The 19,531-nt window shown below is 34.6% G+C and overlaps 1 protein-coding gene across 2 annotated transcripts in view; it reads right to left on the reverse strand.

Moving 5' to 3' along the window:
* Positions 1–19,531, reverse strand: part of DNTT (DNA nucleotidylexotransferase) — an 86,709-nt gene that overhangs the window by 48,240 nt on the left and 18,938 nt on the right. For both annotated transcript variants that reach the window (XM_032694428.1, XM_032694427.1), the window contains exons 4-7: positions 17,738–17,908; positions 16,388–16,459; positions 13,067–13,190; positions 11,621–11,753 (exon numbers count right to left, since the gene is read on the reverse strand). In XM_032694428.1, coding sequence (XP_032550319.1) covers positions 11,621–11,753; positions 13,067–13,190; positions 16,388–16,459; positions 17,738–17,908 — 500 coding nt within the window. The remainder of the gene's footprint in view (positions 1–11,620; positions 11,754–13,066; positions 13,191–16,387; positions 16,460–17,737; positions 17,909–19,531) is intronic.

A 19,531-nucleotide genomic window follows, 5' to 3' on the forward strand; every position in this document is an offset into this window, starting at 1 on the left:
TCCAGAAATAAAGCCAAGGAAAAAATTATGCAGTGCATTACATAGTGTAATTAGAACTGATTTTTGATCTCTTGTCTCTAAACAACAGGCATTTGATCTTGTAAACTCTGAGCTACCTGATGCCTGAGCCTGCAAAACGTTTTTGGAAACAGTGAACCACAGAATATTATCATTCATCTTAGTAATTGTTTACTTATAGAGTGCAAAATAGATGCCCTGACACACTTATGAGTAAAACATACGAAAAAACAAAATTACAGTAAGAAATATAATCAAAAACACTGAGACATTAGAAACCTCTCAGAGGAAACAACATATATTCAAGAAACACTGCACACAAGACAAAATGTATTATTTCTATTTCACTTAGGCACAGGCATCAGAGTTCATAGGGAAAGAGATGCTTAAGTACCATTGTCTGAAACAAAAAAGAAAGAGACTCTTGTTTTCTGGTGCACTTAGAAGTGTCTGGCGGAAAGCTGGCTAAGCATCATCAGCACTACTCTGTCTTAGCACATTAATTAAGCCTCTTAAGCACAGCCAGGCCCTATCCTTGGCCTATTAATGGTACCTTACATCTGTCTTTGCTGCTTGGAACTCAGTCTAAAACTGCTGCCAGATTTTTGTTTCGGTTACCCTTCATGCAGTTTTGATTCGATTTTCCTTTAAAAAGAATGCCACTTTCTTCTGCATGTTTCTCAGTGTTACAAAGACAGTGTTACTATCTGTCTCTTCATTCCATTCCCACCTTGAGTGGCCTGGATTTTGTAAGGCATCCTCTTTTTAGTAGGTGAACTGCAATGAAATTATTTTATAGATAAAACGCAAGGAAAAGCACTACCTATCGAACTAGGCATCTCCATCTCATCAAGGCCATGTATGTCTGATTTGACCTCTTGTTCTTTATGTCTCTCTTTTATCTTATTATTTTATCTCGTCTCCCATCTCTTTTTTTTTAATCTTGCTTCTTCATCATTCCCTGAATATATTCCACTATCTTTGTACCTAATGCTCTATAACTTGTAGAAGATTTTTTACTTACCAGTTTTATGCAGTATCATGAATATATTTTCCTCTATAGCTATTTATTTGTGAGAGAGCTTGTAAGACTCTTAGCGCTCATCCATATACAGCAAATACTTTTCAAGTCATATATTTTAAATATTACACTTGAACATACTTCCTGGTCTAAGCATTAAAATTGATCCATTTAAATTCACTGGCTGAGCATTTCATAAATCAATGAATGATTAGCTGTATTCATGTCAAATGTTTACGAGAGACACTATAATTATTGTGACTCTTCAGAGCAGCAATTCAAAATATGATGCCTTCCCACAATATCTGTGTAAAAGGCAAAAACCCCCAAACATTAAAATATCACTAATGACTGGAAAATATTTGCTAGTGCTTGATTTTGCTACAAATTCTGAGTGATAATTGCAGCTGATAGTTTTATTCTCCCTCTCTCTCTACTCACTCAATCTATTATTTACACTGAGGGTTTAGTAGAGTTTGTCAAAAAAATGAGAGAAAGGAGAAGGATTTATGTGGACAGTTAAATATAAAGGAGACAGAAATGTTTTAATTCAAGTTGTCATTTCAATTTGTTGGCTAAAACCTGTATCAAAATATTTCAGTGATCTTGAAAAGGTATCATGACACTTCACAGAGGTTTTTGTGCCTCTCGCTACCTCTTCCATGATGCACATACCCTTGTCTTTAGGTGAAGTGACACAATATAAGTATGAAATTTCTATAGCTGAGGCTAATCACAAAAGAGAAGTTCTGACTAAAAAAACTCATTTTGCTAAGGAAATAAAAATCATTGAATTATAGCCCCTACTAGACAAGAGAATTACATTTCTGAACAGTTCTTCACTGAGAATTGAAAATTTTCACTGAAAACAAAGAATACTTATAAATATTTTGATAGATATATTCCAGATAACCCTAAATATAAACACATGATCTACCTCATTCAATAACTTTGTTTCTGTGTATAGAGCTATTCTCTAACACCACTGATAATTTTTGGCCTGCAATATTCCAATTGACAGCATCCACTTCCATCAAACCTCTTTCCCAAACAGCAATATACAAATTCTCTTATCGCCTACTATTAAAAAAAAACCCCAACAAACCCACAAAAAACGAAACATTGCTGAAAAGCCACTAAAATAAAATTCCAAAGAGAAATAATCAAATATTCACTGAATTTAGACTCTTATGCCTAGTGAAGTATGTGTTAAAATTCAAAATTTACTGAAAATTAGTTATTCATATTCTCCCCTTGTCATATTTCTAATATGACTAATATCAGTAACACGAAAGAGTCTGCAAATTGCATGAGCCACTCTTCAAATTAATTGCAGCACATATAACACGACTCCACAACAGAATAGTTCTAAGGTTGCCATCACTGATCTTGCCTGAGTTTTCCATGTAAAGAATTACTTGTCATTCTCTCTAGAGTTTGAAAATGAAGCTCTTTCAGTCTATGAATACATCTTTTACATGTTAATGTTAGGCACCAATTATTTGCACATCTTCCTTTTTAATCAGAACAGCTTTTATTCCCCCATGACATATCATACTAATCTACTCCCAAATTACCAAAACATTCAAAGAGCAACAGTTCAACTTTACCGTAGGAAGCAGGTTTTCCAGCTTATTAAATTATACTGATAAATTAATTTTAGTACATGCTATGTAACATACAAGCTGCCTCCCTGCCTCAGCCCCAGGTTATATGTTATAATAATACCTGGAGCAGTTGGATTTTTTTTTTATTTTTGGTGAAATGGTATCCTATTCAAACTGTCTCAGCACCACTGCCTATGTCCTGTGCAAGAGACCTTTTGTGAACTTATGTTTTATGCTCACTGAAAAATTATGTACTTGTATATTGGAAGAATTGTGTTCAAGGAAAGGCAAAGCATTTCCCCTTCCAAAACACCAGAGGAATATTTTCAATATAAGGTCATACCAGCACATAGTAATTAACATGTTTAATTTTCAGAATGCAAATAGTATCCAGTACTGCGTATGCTGGTTGTTCTAAAATGCCAAATGAATACTTTTCAGTTAACCTAGCATTACAAAAATCACAAAAATTTTTATTGCAAACCTTTTAAAATGGGAACAGTCAGTAGAATATAGGTTATTAAGTATATTTCATTGATATAGTTGTTATAGTTACATAAATAGATTTATATTTATATAATTATGAATAGTTGCATGATAACCCCCTTTTATAACTTTTCAAGACATTCGCTTTGGCAAACTTGTCTAGAAAATCATGTAAATAATGCAAAATCTGTTTTCACATTTTGGAATTCTAATGGCGTATTATCTTAAAGAATGGTACTGCAGAAACCACTGGAGTTTGGAGCTGGGAGTACTGTAATTCATACTGACAGCTGTCACTGCTTCTTTCCACTTAGGTGAGTCTAATGAGCCAGCCGTCATGAGAGATTGGTATTTGTTTCAGGGCTAAGACTTCACATCAGGAGAAAGCAAGTTAGTTGTTAGCTATAATCTGGCACTCATACAAGCAACTAACATAGCAAAACTGAAGTCAGTGCTGAAATCCACCCTACCTAATGACAACACCATTCTCTTGCATTTTGATGACCAAAGCCACTAGAAAAGATACATCTACAGTCCAAACCACTCTCAGCCCAGCTCTTCTACATATCAGACATCCCAGATGGCTTTTGTTGTCTCCCATGCTGAGCAGTAAACCCAGAAGCTTCTTTCCCCATGCCTGCCCTGATACATGGTGAAGGTTTTATCACAGTAGGTTATCTCTGTTATATAGTGAAGGTTTTGAGAAACTGTCATCCAAAAATGAGAACAAACATCAAACAGAATTATGGAAACATCAAAGATGCTTTTGAACAAACTACGGTAGATTTCTAACAATTTCTATTACTGTATAAGGCAGTTGTAAACTCTAAAATAATCCATGAAAAAATTAAATTAGAACAATTTTACATTAATATAGAATGAATCAATTTACAAAACATTGGACATCTACTGTTTAAGGATTAGATTATCTGTCAGAATAAGTTTATTAGGGGATTCTGCATTGTTAGCTCACTATTTTTCACACCATTTCATAAAATGTTTTCAGTGTGTGACATCCTGTCAAATAATTTTCATCATTCTCAGACATACCTCTTTCCTAAAGTCTTAAATAGATCTTTCTGAGTTCCTCTTCCTTAATTTCCATTCACTGACAAAACAAAGATGCTGTGATTTTTTTTTTGTCTCATCTGTGCACATTATCACTAGCATTGTCCAAAAAGTGTTGTTCTTTTGACATTGCATCTCTATAAATGGACTAAATGAGCTGTGAATATCATCATTTAACCAATAAAAAGAGATCTTTATTTATTTAGAATGTATCAGATCTGCTTCATCTAAAAGGCTAATTGAAAAGGCTATTCAGGTCAGTTGTGATATTAGAAGACAACTGAATCACATTTAATGCTACTTAAAGGATATGAACGGGCTAAAGGAAAAATTAAACCATGGCCATTAAAATTTAATTTGACTTAGTGAAGCCATTAACATTTTGGTTTTATGCAGTGGCAAGCATTCTAAAAAGTTTTCCATATAATTCCAAAACCTAGAACTGTCAAACAGCTGACCCTTATGAACCAAAAATGATTGGAAGTGACCTTAAAGGGCAAACCAGAAAAAAAAGCAAAACAAGAAAATTTTGAATACCATTATTAGTTGTCATTCTGTTCTTTCTTCATATATACAGCATCTTCTATTAATTGCACACTTTGTTTTTTCATTTTAACATTGAATATGAGATTTGGATATCAAATGAACAAGATGTGAACTGTAAAGAAATAACCCATTTTAAAGACAATACCCTATCTTATTTCTAGTAGTGTACTTGCAAGATGCTGTTTTGCCACTAAAGGTTTGCCTTTGCAATTTGAAAATGTTCATGCCAGTACCCCTTATATTCTGTATAATGACAAATATTGTTAATAGCACAAAGCAGTCATCAGTGCAGTAGTTTTAAAATTTTTCATCAGTTTCAAACAAAAGCTAGAATTAAAATGGTAACAAATCTGATCATGTACATAACTAAAATTTTGGATTGAGTGCCTGACAAGGAAATAGAAACCCCTACTTTCTCTTTTCATTCTCATTTTTTCTAATTCAGTTAGGGGAAAATTAAAAAAAAAAAAAAAAAAAAAGCTAATACAGGAGACTTTACCAGTCCCAAAATAATACAGTCTGAGATTTCATATCTTGCTTTATAACATTACTTGTATTGCTCTGGCTTACTTCCTAGTAGTCATCATCAGTCTTGATACGAAACAGAAAATACTAAACACCGTAGAGATTCTCACAAATACATTCCAGGAGATGTAGGGGGTTCATGTAGGTTATCATGAAAACTGTAAGGCTAAGCCAGGGAGTTTTCTGGCTCTACACACACAGTGGAAAACTTCTGGCTTCAGAGAAATCATCAGCATTGCCACCTCCCCTCTGGACCCATCACTTGAACTAGTTTTAGAGATAAGAGAGATATATAGCTAAACAGCATCCTTCAAACGAGTTGAAAAAACTGTGGAAGTGGTAAAGGTAGAGTACAGTACTTCTACTCTATTACTTTGAGCAGAGTAGGGCATGTAAAAAAATCTCACATCAGCAAGTTTTCTAAAGGCTTTGAAAGAAAGTACTCAATTATTTCATGGATTCTTACAAAGTTCTTTTTGTCCACAGCTCCCAGATACCTTATTCATCAGCTTCTACTTCATGATTCATCAGGGCTAATAATAGATGAAATGAGTGGAAAAATAATCAAAGCTCTAATGACAAAAGGAAGTATCTGAATTACTCCAATAGATTATCTTCTAAATTGACTTGCCTAGCTATTAATTTGATTTTCTCCTTTCCCAACTTAATTTTTAATGGGTTACAGAAAATTAAAAACAGAAACTAGTGATGATCTCTGTTCTTTGCCAGTTGCAGTGCTTCTAACTCCAGTCACAGAATATTTTTACTCACAGCATCCCAATACCTCAAGGTCAAACATTTTTAAATTTAGGGAGTTTGCTAAGGCAAAGCTGTTTTACTAAGCTTTAAAACCAACCAGATCAGATTAAAACATATCCAGATTAAAAGCCTCATCCAAAATGGACTACAGTTTGTCAGAGGAAAAGCCATGCTCACAAATGAGAGTCAAGTCTCTTCAGTCTGTTGCTGGAATAATTGCTAGATTATTCCAGGATCTGTTTAAATTAGAGTGTGTGCAAACTACCATATCAGCTCCAACATTCAGTGAGCAGCCTGCCTATACAGATATCTGTTATAGCAGATTTCTCCATGACAAAATGAAACAGCAGCAGAGAAAAAAATTTACTTCTCATAACAGCAGTGAAAGAAAGTGATCAGAAATTACAGTATTTGGACTTGAGTAGCTGGATACAGTTTATATCTTCCCTTACTACTGTTTGTTTGTTGGAGTAAAAAAACCCCATAGAAATAACTATTTCTAAGAACAGTGTAAATGCAAAGGCACAATGTAAAAGCAAAGTGTAAGCAGAGTAAGCAACCTCTAATTAGGAGTTTGCCTAAAAACTTAATGAAGGAATCTTTCGTTCAAGTGTTCTATGATTTCTCCAGACGTTCAGTCAGAGACCATATGATGAGCTCGGTTAAATAAACCACAAAGTCTTGAGTATATACCAAAAGGTTGGGAAGTATAATACTTTTCATACACTCAATCTTACATTCTCTCATTTATGAGCACGTGCCAACAGTTGGATAAATTTGATTCCAGGTGCCATACAGAAGTTGCATCTCTGAAACAAAGGTGCCACAATAACACTGGTTATTTACCAGTGCGTGAATCTGTAAAATAACCTCTCAAAATGTTTCTTTATCCCAGATATTTCATTTTACTTTATCTCCAAGACAGAAAGAAGGGATATCTTTAAATTATTATCTTGGTACAAAACAGGAAAGACCAGAGTTCTGTCCCATGTCATTCCTTTATGCATTCCTTTGCCTTGTAGGAAATGTCACTGCACACAGAAAAGAAGCTTTTTCACCGTAATATACAAAAGCATGGCAATGGTGCCTGACAAACACACTGACCCTGTCCTTTGCTCTCTTCACTGCTTTTTTATTAACAATTCTTATCTACAAATGTTACAGAGTGTCAAACCTGATTCTAAAAGATAATATAAAACTGAAGCAAGGAGATAGTGATCTAGCAATCAATTAGGCTCATGTTAGAACAGAATTAATAATGAGAGTCTGAGACAAAACATTCCCTGAAGACAGATGCTGCATGGAGGAATTAGCTTCCCACCAAGACAAATAACAGACAAGAGGCACTAGCTATTCTGCATGATGCATTGCGCAAGACACTTGGACAACTTCTTAAGAACTGCAATAAGAAATATTACCTAAAACAAAGCGTCTCCTTAGTCTACTTCACTCTATCTTAAGGCAAAGATAGGAGAAACCAACAAAAGTGTGGCTAGGTAAATATAATTTGAGAAACTCAGAAGAGAAATCATAATACCAAGAGGATGGTTAGGTAATTTTCTAAAATATAAGTGCCTATTGATGATACAGTAACTATGTCCTCACATCATAGCAATACATTGCTGCTGCTGCAGAGCTAACCACAGTGTGTTACATGCAACACAAGAAAATTGAAACAAAATTTTTAAATGATTTGGGAATCATATGAACAGGGTATCAGAAAACCATTCTGAAAATGCAGTTTTTCTTTATATTATATATATATATATATATAAATACTCTCATAACCATATGTAATTTTTATTCCAGATCCTTTTCTGAATTTCTCCAGTGAAATTTGGTTTTTGTGGGTGAATGTATTGACATATGAATAATCAGTAAAGAGACTGAAGTCATAAACTACATATAGTATATAATCCTCCAAGCATTTTTGCTCTTAGGAAGTCCTCAGCCTAGATCACCTCTTGTGGTAAACTCAAATATCAGAAGCTAAATAAAGTTAGCTAAAACTCAGGGTCTTAAAAAACATGGTGATAATGCTTCAGTGCACAATAACTTTTTCTTGACGTTACTCTGAAGCCATATATTAACAGGGAACTACAGGGAAATTGGGAAAATTCCTCCTGTTTCACTGTCATGAAACCTACTGTGAAGTTTTCTGTCTACTTGTCATTACTAACAATCCTACAACAATGCTAATATTATTAATAGCATTAACACGTTGCTAATAGGAATCAAATTTTCGGTAACATGCAGTGAGATACAGATGATATTATTATGGAAAAGTCCTTAATTCTCTTCATAGTATAAAATTACCTTTTTAATAACCAAGAAAAAAAGTTTTCAGGTCCACAGTTTAACTCATTGAAAAAGTGATAACACACTTTAGCCTAAATTACACTCCTGCCTTGGATATAGCCGAGACAAACACAGTAATCAGGGATGATGCATGACAGAATAAAGTTTCTTTTCTCCCCATCCCTGGGCTTCTGTTTAACTGAATGTTAGAAGGGAAACTTCACCCTTAGTGGCTTTTGCAACTTGTAATATGAGGTGCTATTCCCCATCTTGGAATTTGTTTTATTAACTTAAATCTCAAAATAAGAAAGGTTGAGCACTGAAAATGATGCCATGCCAATTCAAACAGACTCCATGGCAAATTCAGTCTTTCTGATAACATTGTCCATGGTATGATTTATATTGCATTATCAGCATATTCAGTACTTCCTTCTCTGCAGTCAAGCTGACACCCTCCCTAGATAGACAATGAAACACATTCCACACCATGTGGGTGTGATTTATCTATTTCATAACTACAATTGCTCTATTTCTGTATTTCCATGCATTTCAGTGTTGTAATTTCTGTTTCAAAATGACCCAGATAAGTGTTGAAAAAGGATGGAAAAACAAGAAAAACAAAACATTCTCACAGCCTCTCATACGAAAATATGCTAACTGAAACTCGAGGAGTCTGTTTTACAGGCAGTTAGCTAAGGGTTCCTGTAGGAAAGCAACAAGGGATAAACTCATGCAGACTTCAATAATTTATTAATTCCTCCTCCTGAATGATTTCAAATTAGGAAGATATGGAATGGCTGCCATCACGACCCTTTTATTTTTTACAAGACTAATAAAAGAAGCCATATGGAAGACTAAAGGTGAAAACTAAATCAAACCAAAGAAAAGTCTATGAACAAGTTTGCTCAATTTAAAAAAAAAAAAAACCAAACCCACAACTATTATTTACTTGAACTTTATACTATTCTTTCTAATTTTGATTAAAAGAATTTCTACATCATCTGATTTCATGACATTTCAGGAATTTAAAGGAAAAGGTCTAGTTTCATTAAATACATCCAGCCACGTGTGCTTAATAGGTTTGGGAAAAAGAATGTAACTTCCCTGTTCTCTACCCTATTGAATCTCCATGGCTGCAGATCACTATGGAAGTTCTGCTCCTTGCAATTCCTCCAGTTCTCCTACATAGTAAAGTAAGGTTTATGAGACATCTGACTTCCAACTCTCTGGTCAAATATGGAGGAAAACAATCAACTGTCAAACTTTCTTCAAGTTATGAAACAGGTATACAAAGCAAGACAAGCCTAGATCCTGGGGAATTAATATATTATTCAGAGCAATCAGGAGCTATTTTTTCCTCTTATGTTAGTAGTGTACAAGGTGTATTATGAGGGAATCAAGTTGTTTGATTTAGCAAATTGGCCTATTTCTTTTAATACAATATTTATATAATCATGAATGAACCAAAAACATAATTTGTTAATTGAAAACTATGAGCTAGTTAACTTACACATACTTCTCGCTGAAGAATACTGCCACTATAAGAGATGGGTAAAAAAGAACAGATGTAATCAACTCTGTTGCAGCTCAGCAATTAAAATATAGGTGCCTATATAGTTTTCTACAAATTCTACACCATAGCATTTATGTTCCATGGGCTAGTAAAATATCATTCAGGACTGAGATATTGAAACTTAGTTTACCATATTCCTGTATATTTAAAGGCATGCAATTAGTACACAGAATTACTTACTAGGCATAATTAGATGCTTAAATAATGAAGAAACTGGGAGCTTTCAGTATAATAACCTGCAAGTCTCTGACCCGTCTAGACATGTGTTAATCAGTTACACACAAGTTGTGAACAACACAAGGTCCCTGAATCCCTCTTTGCTTTGGTGTGAAGAGATTGTCATCACATGCCTCTTAAAGGCTCACAGAATGATGATACTTGAGGTTTTGAATACAAAATCTGATCTTGTTCTTATAACTCTTGTCAGGGTTCATACTTAAGCCTAATGCTTCTGATTGACCACACTGCTACATAGTAATTATGTAGCTGGAGGCTGCAAATGTTCTTATAATAAATATGGGATATACAAGGAATAATTATAAATATCATAAGATAGCACAAAGAATATAAAAGCATTCAGCACAATCTTTGTGCATGTATATAGAAATTACAAATTACATAAGGTCTTAATTTAGATTGGACTGAGCCTATGCAAACCTATCTAGACTTACAATATTAAATCACACAGGTGATACATTAATTATTAGCATTCTTCTCTTTTGTTCTCATACCAGTTTTAGTTGCATAAGAGTTACAGAACTGTGTATTTTGAGTTCTAAGAGAATATTTTTGAAAGATATTTTTATTTTTAAAATATAGTCCAAGTTTTACAAAATAACAAACTAAGCAGCGAGAGACCTAAGGTGCTGAGTAGGGCTTTTTTGCTTTATGAGCATGACATGTACTACAAGAAGGACATAATGGGGGCCTAAGCATAGAGCAAGGAAACCAGAACTTCTGAAGACTATTCCCAGTCCCAATACTTTGCTGTGTGGCTTTAAGAGAGCTCTCAAGTGCTGAAAGAACGAATTATAGATGTTCTGAGCAACAGCTTCAGGTTTGGTTTTACAGAGCAAGACCAAAAGCTTTAGGAACAAAAATCAGCCAGGAAAAAAATTCTGAGATCATTCCATCTATACAGATGTTAGTATATATTTGGTTTAGTCATTGCTTTATGGTCATTTTAGTAAGCGTTCACTGTAAAGTAAACCTCTAACACTACAAACTGCCTCAGCACATTTCAGCTCATGTGACTTAAGATCTCTTTGAAAAAAAACCCCAAAACCAACCCCCTCCCCCCTCAAAAAAACCCAACCAAAACAAAAAATCCTAGACTGCCTTAAGCCTATTGTATCTTTCCTTGAAGTATGGTATTACAATAGTCTCAGCCTCGGGAATTCAGATCCAGTGAAAGAGAAAAAAAGATGCCCAAGTACAGTACATGATCTAAACATCATTTTTCCATCAAGCTATTCTTAGATTTTTCTCTAACAAACCAACTATTCACAGTAACAAAACACAGCAATCTGGGAATGTCATAGAATTGCCCTCTGGTTTGAAAAAACAAACAAGCAAACAACAAACCCAAGAAAAAAAAAAAAAGTTGAAAACAAACTCTGATACCTTCCCAGCAAGCTTCTTTGATTTTTCCAATACACAACATCTCTTTTTCATGTACCTGAATAAAACAGCCAAGTGATCCCATTTGTTTTCACTCACCTCCTGAAACCACCTGTTATGGTAACTAAAGCATCTGGTAGAAAGGTAGATACAGCATTCTTGACAATCAAGGTTACTGCATCTGCTTCTGCCTTAGATACACAGCTAACAAGGTCTTCATAGTAAAGAAACCCTGGAAATCAAAGGCAAAAAGTGCTGATCACTTCACGGAATTATCAAAATCTACACTGCATTATGCAAAGCCCATGTGAATAGCCACCTCTCATCAAGAAGTTAAACCACACAACTCATACCATGGGCAAGGGAATCCTATCCAATGGCAAGAACTAAGAAATGCTGCATCATGAACCTGAAATTATAGGTTTGTTTTAGAACATGTTGTGGGAAGAAACAAATTTTGATCCAGCCTCTTCAGGTTATCCTTCCTCCCCACCATTCCTGAAATCAGTCTCTGTGATCTCTCTTGGGTGTGAGGGATCACAGGCCAGAGGCAGTCTCCTCCTTTCCTCATCTTTCCCTTAGAGTTTATATATATTTTTGTCATTATTATTTGTCAGGTCATTTGTCAATATAGCAGTCGCAATAATTGCTCCACTTTCTGAGAACCTGAATATTTATAAGTTATTCTGGATTTTCCTACCAGCTCCCATCAATGGCATTTTTGGATGTACTGCTTTAAAAGGTAGCCTTCCCAAAATTAAGGTGTTCTACTCAAGTACAGGGCTCAGAAATATGTGAAATATCCCACCTATCTTATTTTTGACCACAGAGCTTGTGTTGAAATAGCCCAGCCCTGCTGCTTGTTTCACGTTTGGATATGACACATAAAAGAAAAAAAGGACAAAGGAACATGAATGCAGGAAAGTTGATCCAAGGGATTCTGAGGTGATGTAAACCACATGAATGTAATGCAAAAATAAAGTTACGTTATTATAATTTCATGTTATATAATATTTTTTTCTTAGTTTAACTAATTTCTTTGTTTAAATGAGTTCCTTTATTTAGGGAAACAGCACACACACAAAAAATCTATGGGGAAGTAACACTGCATGTGATCATGTTTAGCATTTTAAAGCTCAGGGGTGCTAGGATTACGGGAAGAATTTTGTAAGTACTTTATTACAAATCTTGATTTATCACTAAGGTAGAGCTGCCTTGATGGAGACAGGTCTCCTCTGAGAAGTAGTTCTGGGCTTTCCCAATTTTCACAACCTGTGCAATTGTGAACCATTAATAGTTTTGTGTATGAGATATTTAGTATCTATGCAAGCAATTTAAAAGTATGCATATTCCTATGTTTTGAATGACACCATTTTTAATTAGCAGCTCTGTTAATCCAAATATTATTTCTACCTAATAATTCAGTATTCACAAGACCCTGCAGCAAGCAAACAGATGTATAAATGACCTTTGTCTCCTCCTGTGATTCTATTATCAAGTTCTTAGAGCACTGACATAGAAATTTCTGCGACACTTTCACCTTACCTGCTTTCTGCATTTTTGACAGCTTGAGGGTCTTGTCAGCTTTTAATTCTTCCACCGTTCGCAAACCCATTCTGTACCATTTCTCAGATGTCTTCACTCCGACTCCAAAGACTGAAGTAAATTGCTAAGGTCAGTAGAAGAACACACATTTCAGCGTTGTTTTCTAAAGGGGCAGTGAATTAATAATAAGTAGGTAACAACAAGGTTTCACAAGTAAAATAATGGGCAGAGTTAATCCTACATTGAAGATATATAAAAGTGTAATGCAAACATACAGATTCAGCTTCCCTTCTTTGGACAGCTCCATTGAACGGAGAACTGGTTTTATACATGGACAATTCTCATTAAAGTGAAATCTAAACAAGAATATACTAGTAGTCCAGTACCTTTATGTAATTTACCTAGATGTACACTTTTAACTAAGGTTTGAAATAAGAGTAGTACTTATTTTTACTCCATTTCTTAACAGAAATGCAAACAGTAACATTAAGTAGCTGTATTCCCCTACAGTCCCTTCATAGAATAAGAGGCGTCACAAGACCATTCGTTATTTGACTGACATTATGATTTTGTGTTATATACACTACCAGCTCTCAGTTGTACAGATGATGATGGTGTTGTAGCACTACTGAGAGATGAGGTCAGTAGAAATCCCGGCAATCCTGAAATTCTGCACTGAGGATAATTGGGTCTCAGTGCTACATGGAGAAAGATCATAAGAACATAAAGACAACTAATCTATTCTTGCCCCATCCTTGGAAGTGTTCAAGGCTAGGTTCAATGGGGCTCTGAGCTATCTGGCCTAGTAAAAGGTGTCCCAGCCCATGGCAGGGGAGTTGGAATGAGATGATCTTTCAGGTCCCTTCCAGCCCAAACCATTCTATAATTCTTATACTCCATTCTATAAGACATATGTTGAAGGTCACTAACAATATTGTTTTCCAAAATGGGATTCCATTTAAAGTAAAAACTGTAACTTTTGTTTCCTTGCCTATTGCAAACAGCCTTATGATTTTCAGTCTTCACATGAGTCAAGCGAAATTCCTATACATCTCATAATCTTATTTGGAGTACGTATTTTACTATTTTGCCTATTGGGAAAAAGAAAAAAAAAAACAAACAAAAACAAAAATGCCCAAATCTACCAGTCTCTGAAGTTTCTGTGTGGTTGTATTCCATTTATTCCAAAGTAATTTTGTACACTAAATTATTCCCCACAAAAGGATGTAAAGCAAAAATGTCACAGTTGTAAGCATTATTCAGTGGATCAATATCACAGATGAACAATAAATAGCGATATAAAAGCAAGAGGGAAAACTTTCATGCTTGCCTGAAAGCATATTTTTTATGTTCAGTTTGTCAATACTGAAGCTTTCCACAGTTTCTTTGTACATTTATGGAATTCAATGATTTGCTGTGTAAGACACAAATAACTGCTGTTTTCCATTGAATCTATAACCTCTGAATTCCAACCACGCTAGCTTTATTTTGTGTTTTTCTAAAGAAATTAATTAATTGGAAATAATTAAGATAAAGCAAAGAGAAAAATTAAAATCATGGATAATATTAAATAGGAATAACTCTACAATTTGTATATAATGGATGAAACTACCTCTTCTTTGTCTGAATCATGGGTGTTTATGAAAGAATGTGCTTTTTTTAAATACTTACATTGCTATCTTTTAATGTTTTTGCTAGTGCTAAAAGATTTTCAAAAGGGTCTATTACTGGGTTTTAAATGATTCTAAGAGACTTAATTAATGTTGGGATAGAGAACTAAAGAAAATGGATTCTGCGCCACTGTTCAAATTTTTAGGAAAAAAAAACCTCTGCATTTTTTTCTTTCCATACAAAGATCCATTATTATTTGGTATATTTATAGATGTCAATTGAGAGATGCTGCCAGCAGTGCAGCACAAGCAGCCTGTAGCCCGTTTCTTTGATTGTGTTTGCAGCCACTGCTTTTTTTCAGCTCATGAAATAAATTACATGAACTCATTCTCTGGAGCATCCACTTCTATAAGGAGCCAAACTGACCATGTCAATTCAAGGATCCTACATCTAAAACACAGATTATAATTTAATTCAGTCATTTAATAACTATGGTCCTGGGGCCAGTAGTGACCTTTTAAGTCATGATGAGTGATGCAGCAGTCACCATGACCATGCTAAACATTAAAATCTAGGAATTCACTAATATGGGATTGTTCTTGGCTTTCTTAGAAACTCATAAAAATTGGTGGAAAGAACCAGTTACAAACAATTTAACCAAAATGTCAAGATGTGCTTGGGCAATAAGTTTGTTGCAATTTTGCATATGAAACAACACATAGAGAGTATTTGAGATAATTTTTCCCCTGATAGGCTTTATTCTAATCTCCAAGATACTTTCTTAAACCCCAAAATATCAGATTTAATGGCTGATCCTCAATCATGCAATAGTGCAATCATGAATTAATAAGCAAGTCTGGTTTGCGAATCCTGCTATACATGTGAATCTACACCTCTTTTCTGAATATTGCTAGAGATACATTAGCAACTTTCACTGGACATCAGTTCATACCTGTATCACAGGTCAGAGAGACTGGAAGAGCCTTTTGATAGCTGAAGTAAAAGTGAGTAATGCAAGGGAGAATGAAACAGTCACACTTGATTTACTCTCTGTTTTAATTTTTTCTGAAGACAGAAACAGTATATTTAAAGAGACTAAAACTGCAGATAAAATTGAAAAATATATTTGTTCATATATATATACATATAGTTTATATATTTCCAACTGAGAATTCAATGAACATTTCAGAAATGAGAACTGCAATATTTACGTGATTTAGACTCCCTGCAGCTATGAAGTAGCGTGACTATGACTCTACAATCTGCCTAACAAAGAAATATCTCCAGTCCTCTTCCTTCTGCCTCACACCGAAGAGAATTATAATGGATTTGAGTCATCTTCTTTACCTGTTTTTTTTCTTAATGCAAGAATAAGATGGTGTAGCATCAAAATGATAATCAACTGAGGCAGAAATAAACACAACATTCAATTAAACTTACAGCAAAGAGTATGCATTGCATTAGTTTTCAGGAAAAAGGGATTGTTTAGTTCAAGCTTAAGAGCAACTGCATATGCATCACATTAATTAAAAATAGAAAATTATTTCACTATTATTCTTTATCAGTTTCTCGATCTCCTTTTTATTTAAGACCATTCTTTCTTTGCACTTGATATCAGTTGTTCCTTTATAATAAAATCAATGGTTCTGTCTAAGTTCTACTATAGGGAGGGAAATTTTAAACTACAGCAACAAAACTCAAAGGATTTACCTTAAATGCCTTGTATCGCTCATCATTTGACACTTCTTTAACTCTAGAACTCTCTCCTTCTTCAATAATCTCCTAAAGAAGAAAAATGTTACTTATAAAAATAAATTTAAAAAACAATTATAAAATCTTACCTCAGTGATAAGATTTAGACAAATAATCTAAAGGAAAGTTTTATCAATCTGTACAAACATGAAAAGAATCCTTAGCAAACATATTGTTTTACTGCATCAGGATCAAATTCTGGAATCTTTTTAAAGACAGAAAATTACTGAAGAATAAAGGAGAAACTGGAACCACAGAATAAATTTCACAGTACTTATTTGCTCATAAATTTACTCAAGGATGAAGTAGAAACTGAGACCATGGAATACATTTCACAGTACTTATTTACTCATAAATTCACAGCCAGAAAGCAGTTATTTATCATAAACTATCAATGACTTGTCCTGAAAATTAGATTTCATTATTTGGTTTAGTTTACTTCTCCTAAAAGTAAAAGCATTGTAAGAACAAACATATTTTTTCTTGAGTGTACAGTTCTTCTAGTCTTTCTGATAAAAACTAAAACCAAAACAAACATAAAACCTCATCAATATAACCCCAATAAATCACTCTATTTTCTGTGGGATCATAACTGAATTCCCAGCTCCCAGATAGTAAGTACAAAAAGCACTTCAGAGGCTACATTCTTAACTGATGGAATGAGGCAAACAAGGAGCATAACACTTAGCAATGACCCCTCCAGACAGCCGAGACCCTCTCATCGCTGCCTGCTGGAATAACAGCACCTAAGATGTAGGGTCCTGAAAAGGTTAGGAAGTAGAGAAAAATGTAGGGAATACTCAAAGTTCCAAGAAGAATGTAAAGTTCATCCATCACTTGGATAAAAGGCTCTGCTACAACTATATATAACTGGCTATAGCAAGGTAGGATTTAACATTAAAGTACTAAAATATTTAGCAGTTTTGCAAAAATAGTATTTCTAATAAAGCATTCAGGTGAGCAAAGGGGAGTAGTCACATGAGCAAAACTATTAACAGTTAACCTGTTGCATCCGAATCAGTGTAAGCCTTTAAAAATTACATGCAAAGTTGATACTGCACTATTTAACACTGTATTTATTCACTAGTCACCATTACTCCTAAGGGTGGGGATTCCATGGCAGAACCTCACATTACTACAAAGGATTTCCAGAAATGATTCCATTCTTAGTAACAAGGAAAATATATACTTATTACAGGAAATACATAAGGCTGTGTACATGCACACAGATACCAATGCTGCTCTCTGTGACTTCTAAATGTAGATCTGTAAAAGAATCAATTGAGAGATAATTCAGAAGTACATTACCTCAATGACATCTCTGACTTGGTCTCCTATGCAGGGCAACCCTTGTATGTCTTTCATTCTGGTTACTGCAAATGGAAGATACTTCAGCAAAGAAGCTGCTCTCAGAAATTCCAGGCAGAATATTTCATTTTCTTTGAACTCATAATTTTCAGCCATTATCTCAAATGCATCCTGGGGTGGGGGGAGGATAGAAAAAAAAATTAAAGTTTAATAAAAGCTTAAAATATTCAGTATACTCCTTAGAAAGGTTACTTTGTATTCTAATTCAAGAATTACTTCTTTATTCTAGCATGAAAAGAGAAAGTTCATTTAAAAAATAATAAAACAGCCTAATTTTCTAACCACTTGAAGTTTTCCAGGGATCATAAAAATTTCATTTTAGAGACACATGTATGAAAATATTTTGATCTGTAACAAATTTGAAGATATTTTGTGAGATATGCTTTCTGCATTTTGTGCAGATTTTATTAAATCAATGTGAAATAGAGCCATAATTTTTAGAATTATGTTCAACCATTAATAATCCAGCAGGCCAATATGTGACATCTGCACTTTCAGACACAACCAAATAGGAGTCTGTGGCAACACTGGAAACCACCACTTTCTTTTTGAACATGTAGCCATGCTTCTATTTAGTAATTTAGGAAACAAACAGACGTTTTCCTCATGTATAACCCGTGCAAATAGAAGCACATTTTCTTTATGGTTCTTCAGCTGTCCAAGGTTTGGTTTATTTGACATTGCACTCAAAAATACCTGGAGAATGTCCATATAAATTTTTTATTTTAAACTACCCATGTGCAATTTATGCAGCTTTGAGGTCTATCTCCCTCCTTATATATATAAATATATCTCCATCTATCTATCTTGATAGCAGCAATTTTTAGAAATGAAATGCGGGGAACAGACCGCACAGTGGTGTAGAGGCATTTTTTGTTGTCGTTTGCCCTTACAAGATACGAGGTTTTGAGAGAGAACAAATGCTGCAAAATAAGTTTGTGAATAACCTAAGAACTTACAAAGGTTTGTAGCTGATTAGCAGCCAGAAATCCAAGTTCTTAGTGAAACCTTTCACAAATATCAAAAATTTTCAAGACTGCAAAATTAAGCAGTTTCTTCAGAAATGTTTAAAAATACATCGTTTCCGGAAGAGACTTACACTGTTCAGAATATTTACCTAAAATGTATCCCACACTTGACCATTCAGAATGCTTTTGTGCATGATTCAAATGGCCCAGGGCAGGCTAAGTACAGACTAGGAACCAGCCAGCCTTGCAAAGCGCCCGCACTGCACCGTGTCCTGCCCTCCTGCCAGAGACCCCATTTCCTACTCTTCAGGCAGGCTCTCAAGAGCAGCTGGCAAATCCCAGCCTTGTGTTCCACTGCATCAGTTGGTTGCATATCCTTCCTGTTTTCCACCTTACTCTTGTTTGCTCTTTGACCCACAAGGCATTACAAAAAAAACCCCAAAGAAGTGGCTGTCACTTTGCATCTGCCTGCAATTACCACTTCACGGAGCTGTAGCCCAAGTGCCTGTTCAGAAATGTTTTGGAATGAGTAACACCTTGTGATACAGATAGCAAGAGACAACAAATGGCTTACCAGAGCAATGACTACAGTGGATAGTAGGAAGGAGTAAGATTAAAATTCTTTTTCCTGTCCTCTGTTTATGGGATCACTGTTCATGTTCAGCCTCAAATTTAATTTAATTTGTAATGAATATATAGCTTGTATAAAGCAAAATGATTTTAGATTTTGCTCTGATTTTTATCTTAGCATTACTGTGCTTTGCAT

This window comes from Chiroxiphia lanceolata, chromosome 8 (assembly GCF_009829145.1).
Source record: "Chiroxiphia lanceolata isolate bChiLan1 chromosome 8, bChiLan1.pri, whole genome shotgun sequence".
Taxonomy (NCBI): Eukaryota; Metazoa; Chordata; class Aves; order Passeriformes; family Pipridae; genus Chiroxiphia; species Chiroxiphia lanceolata.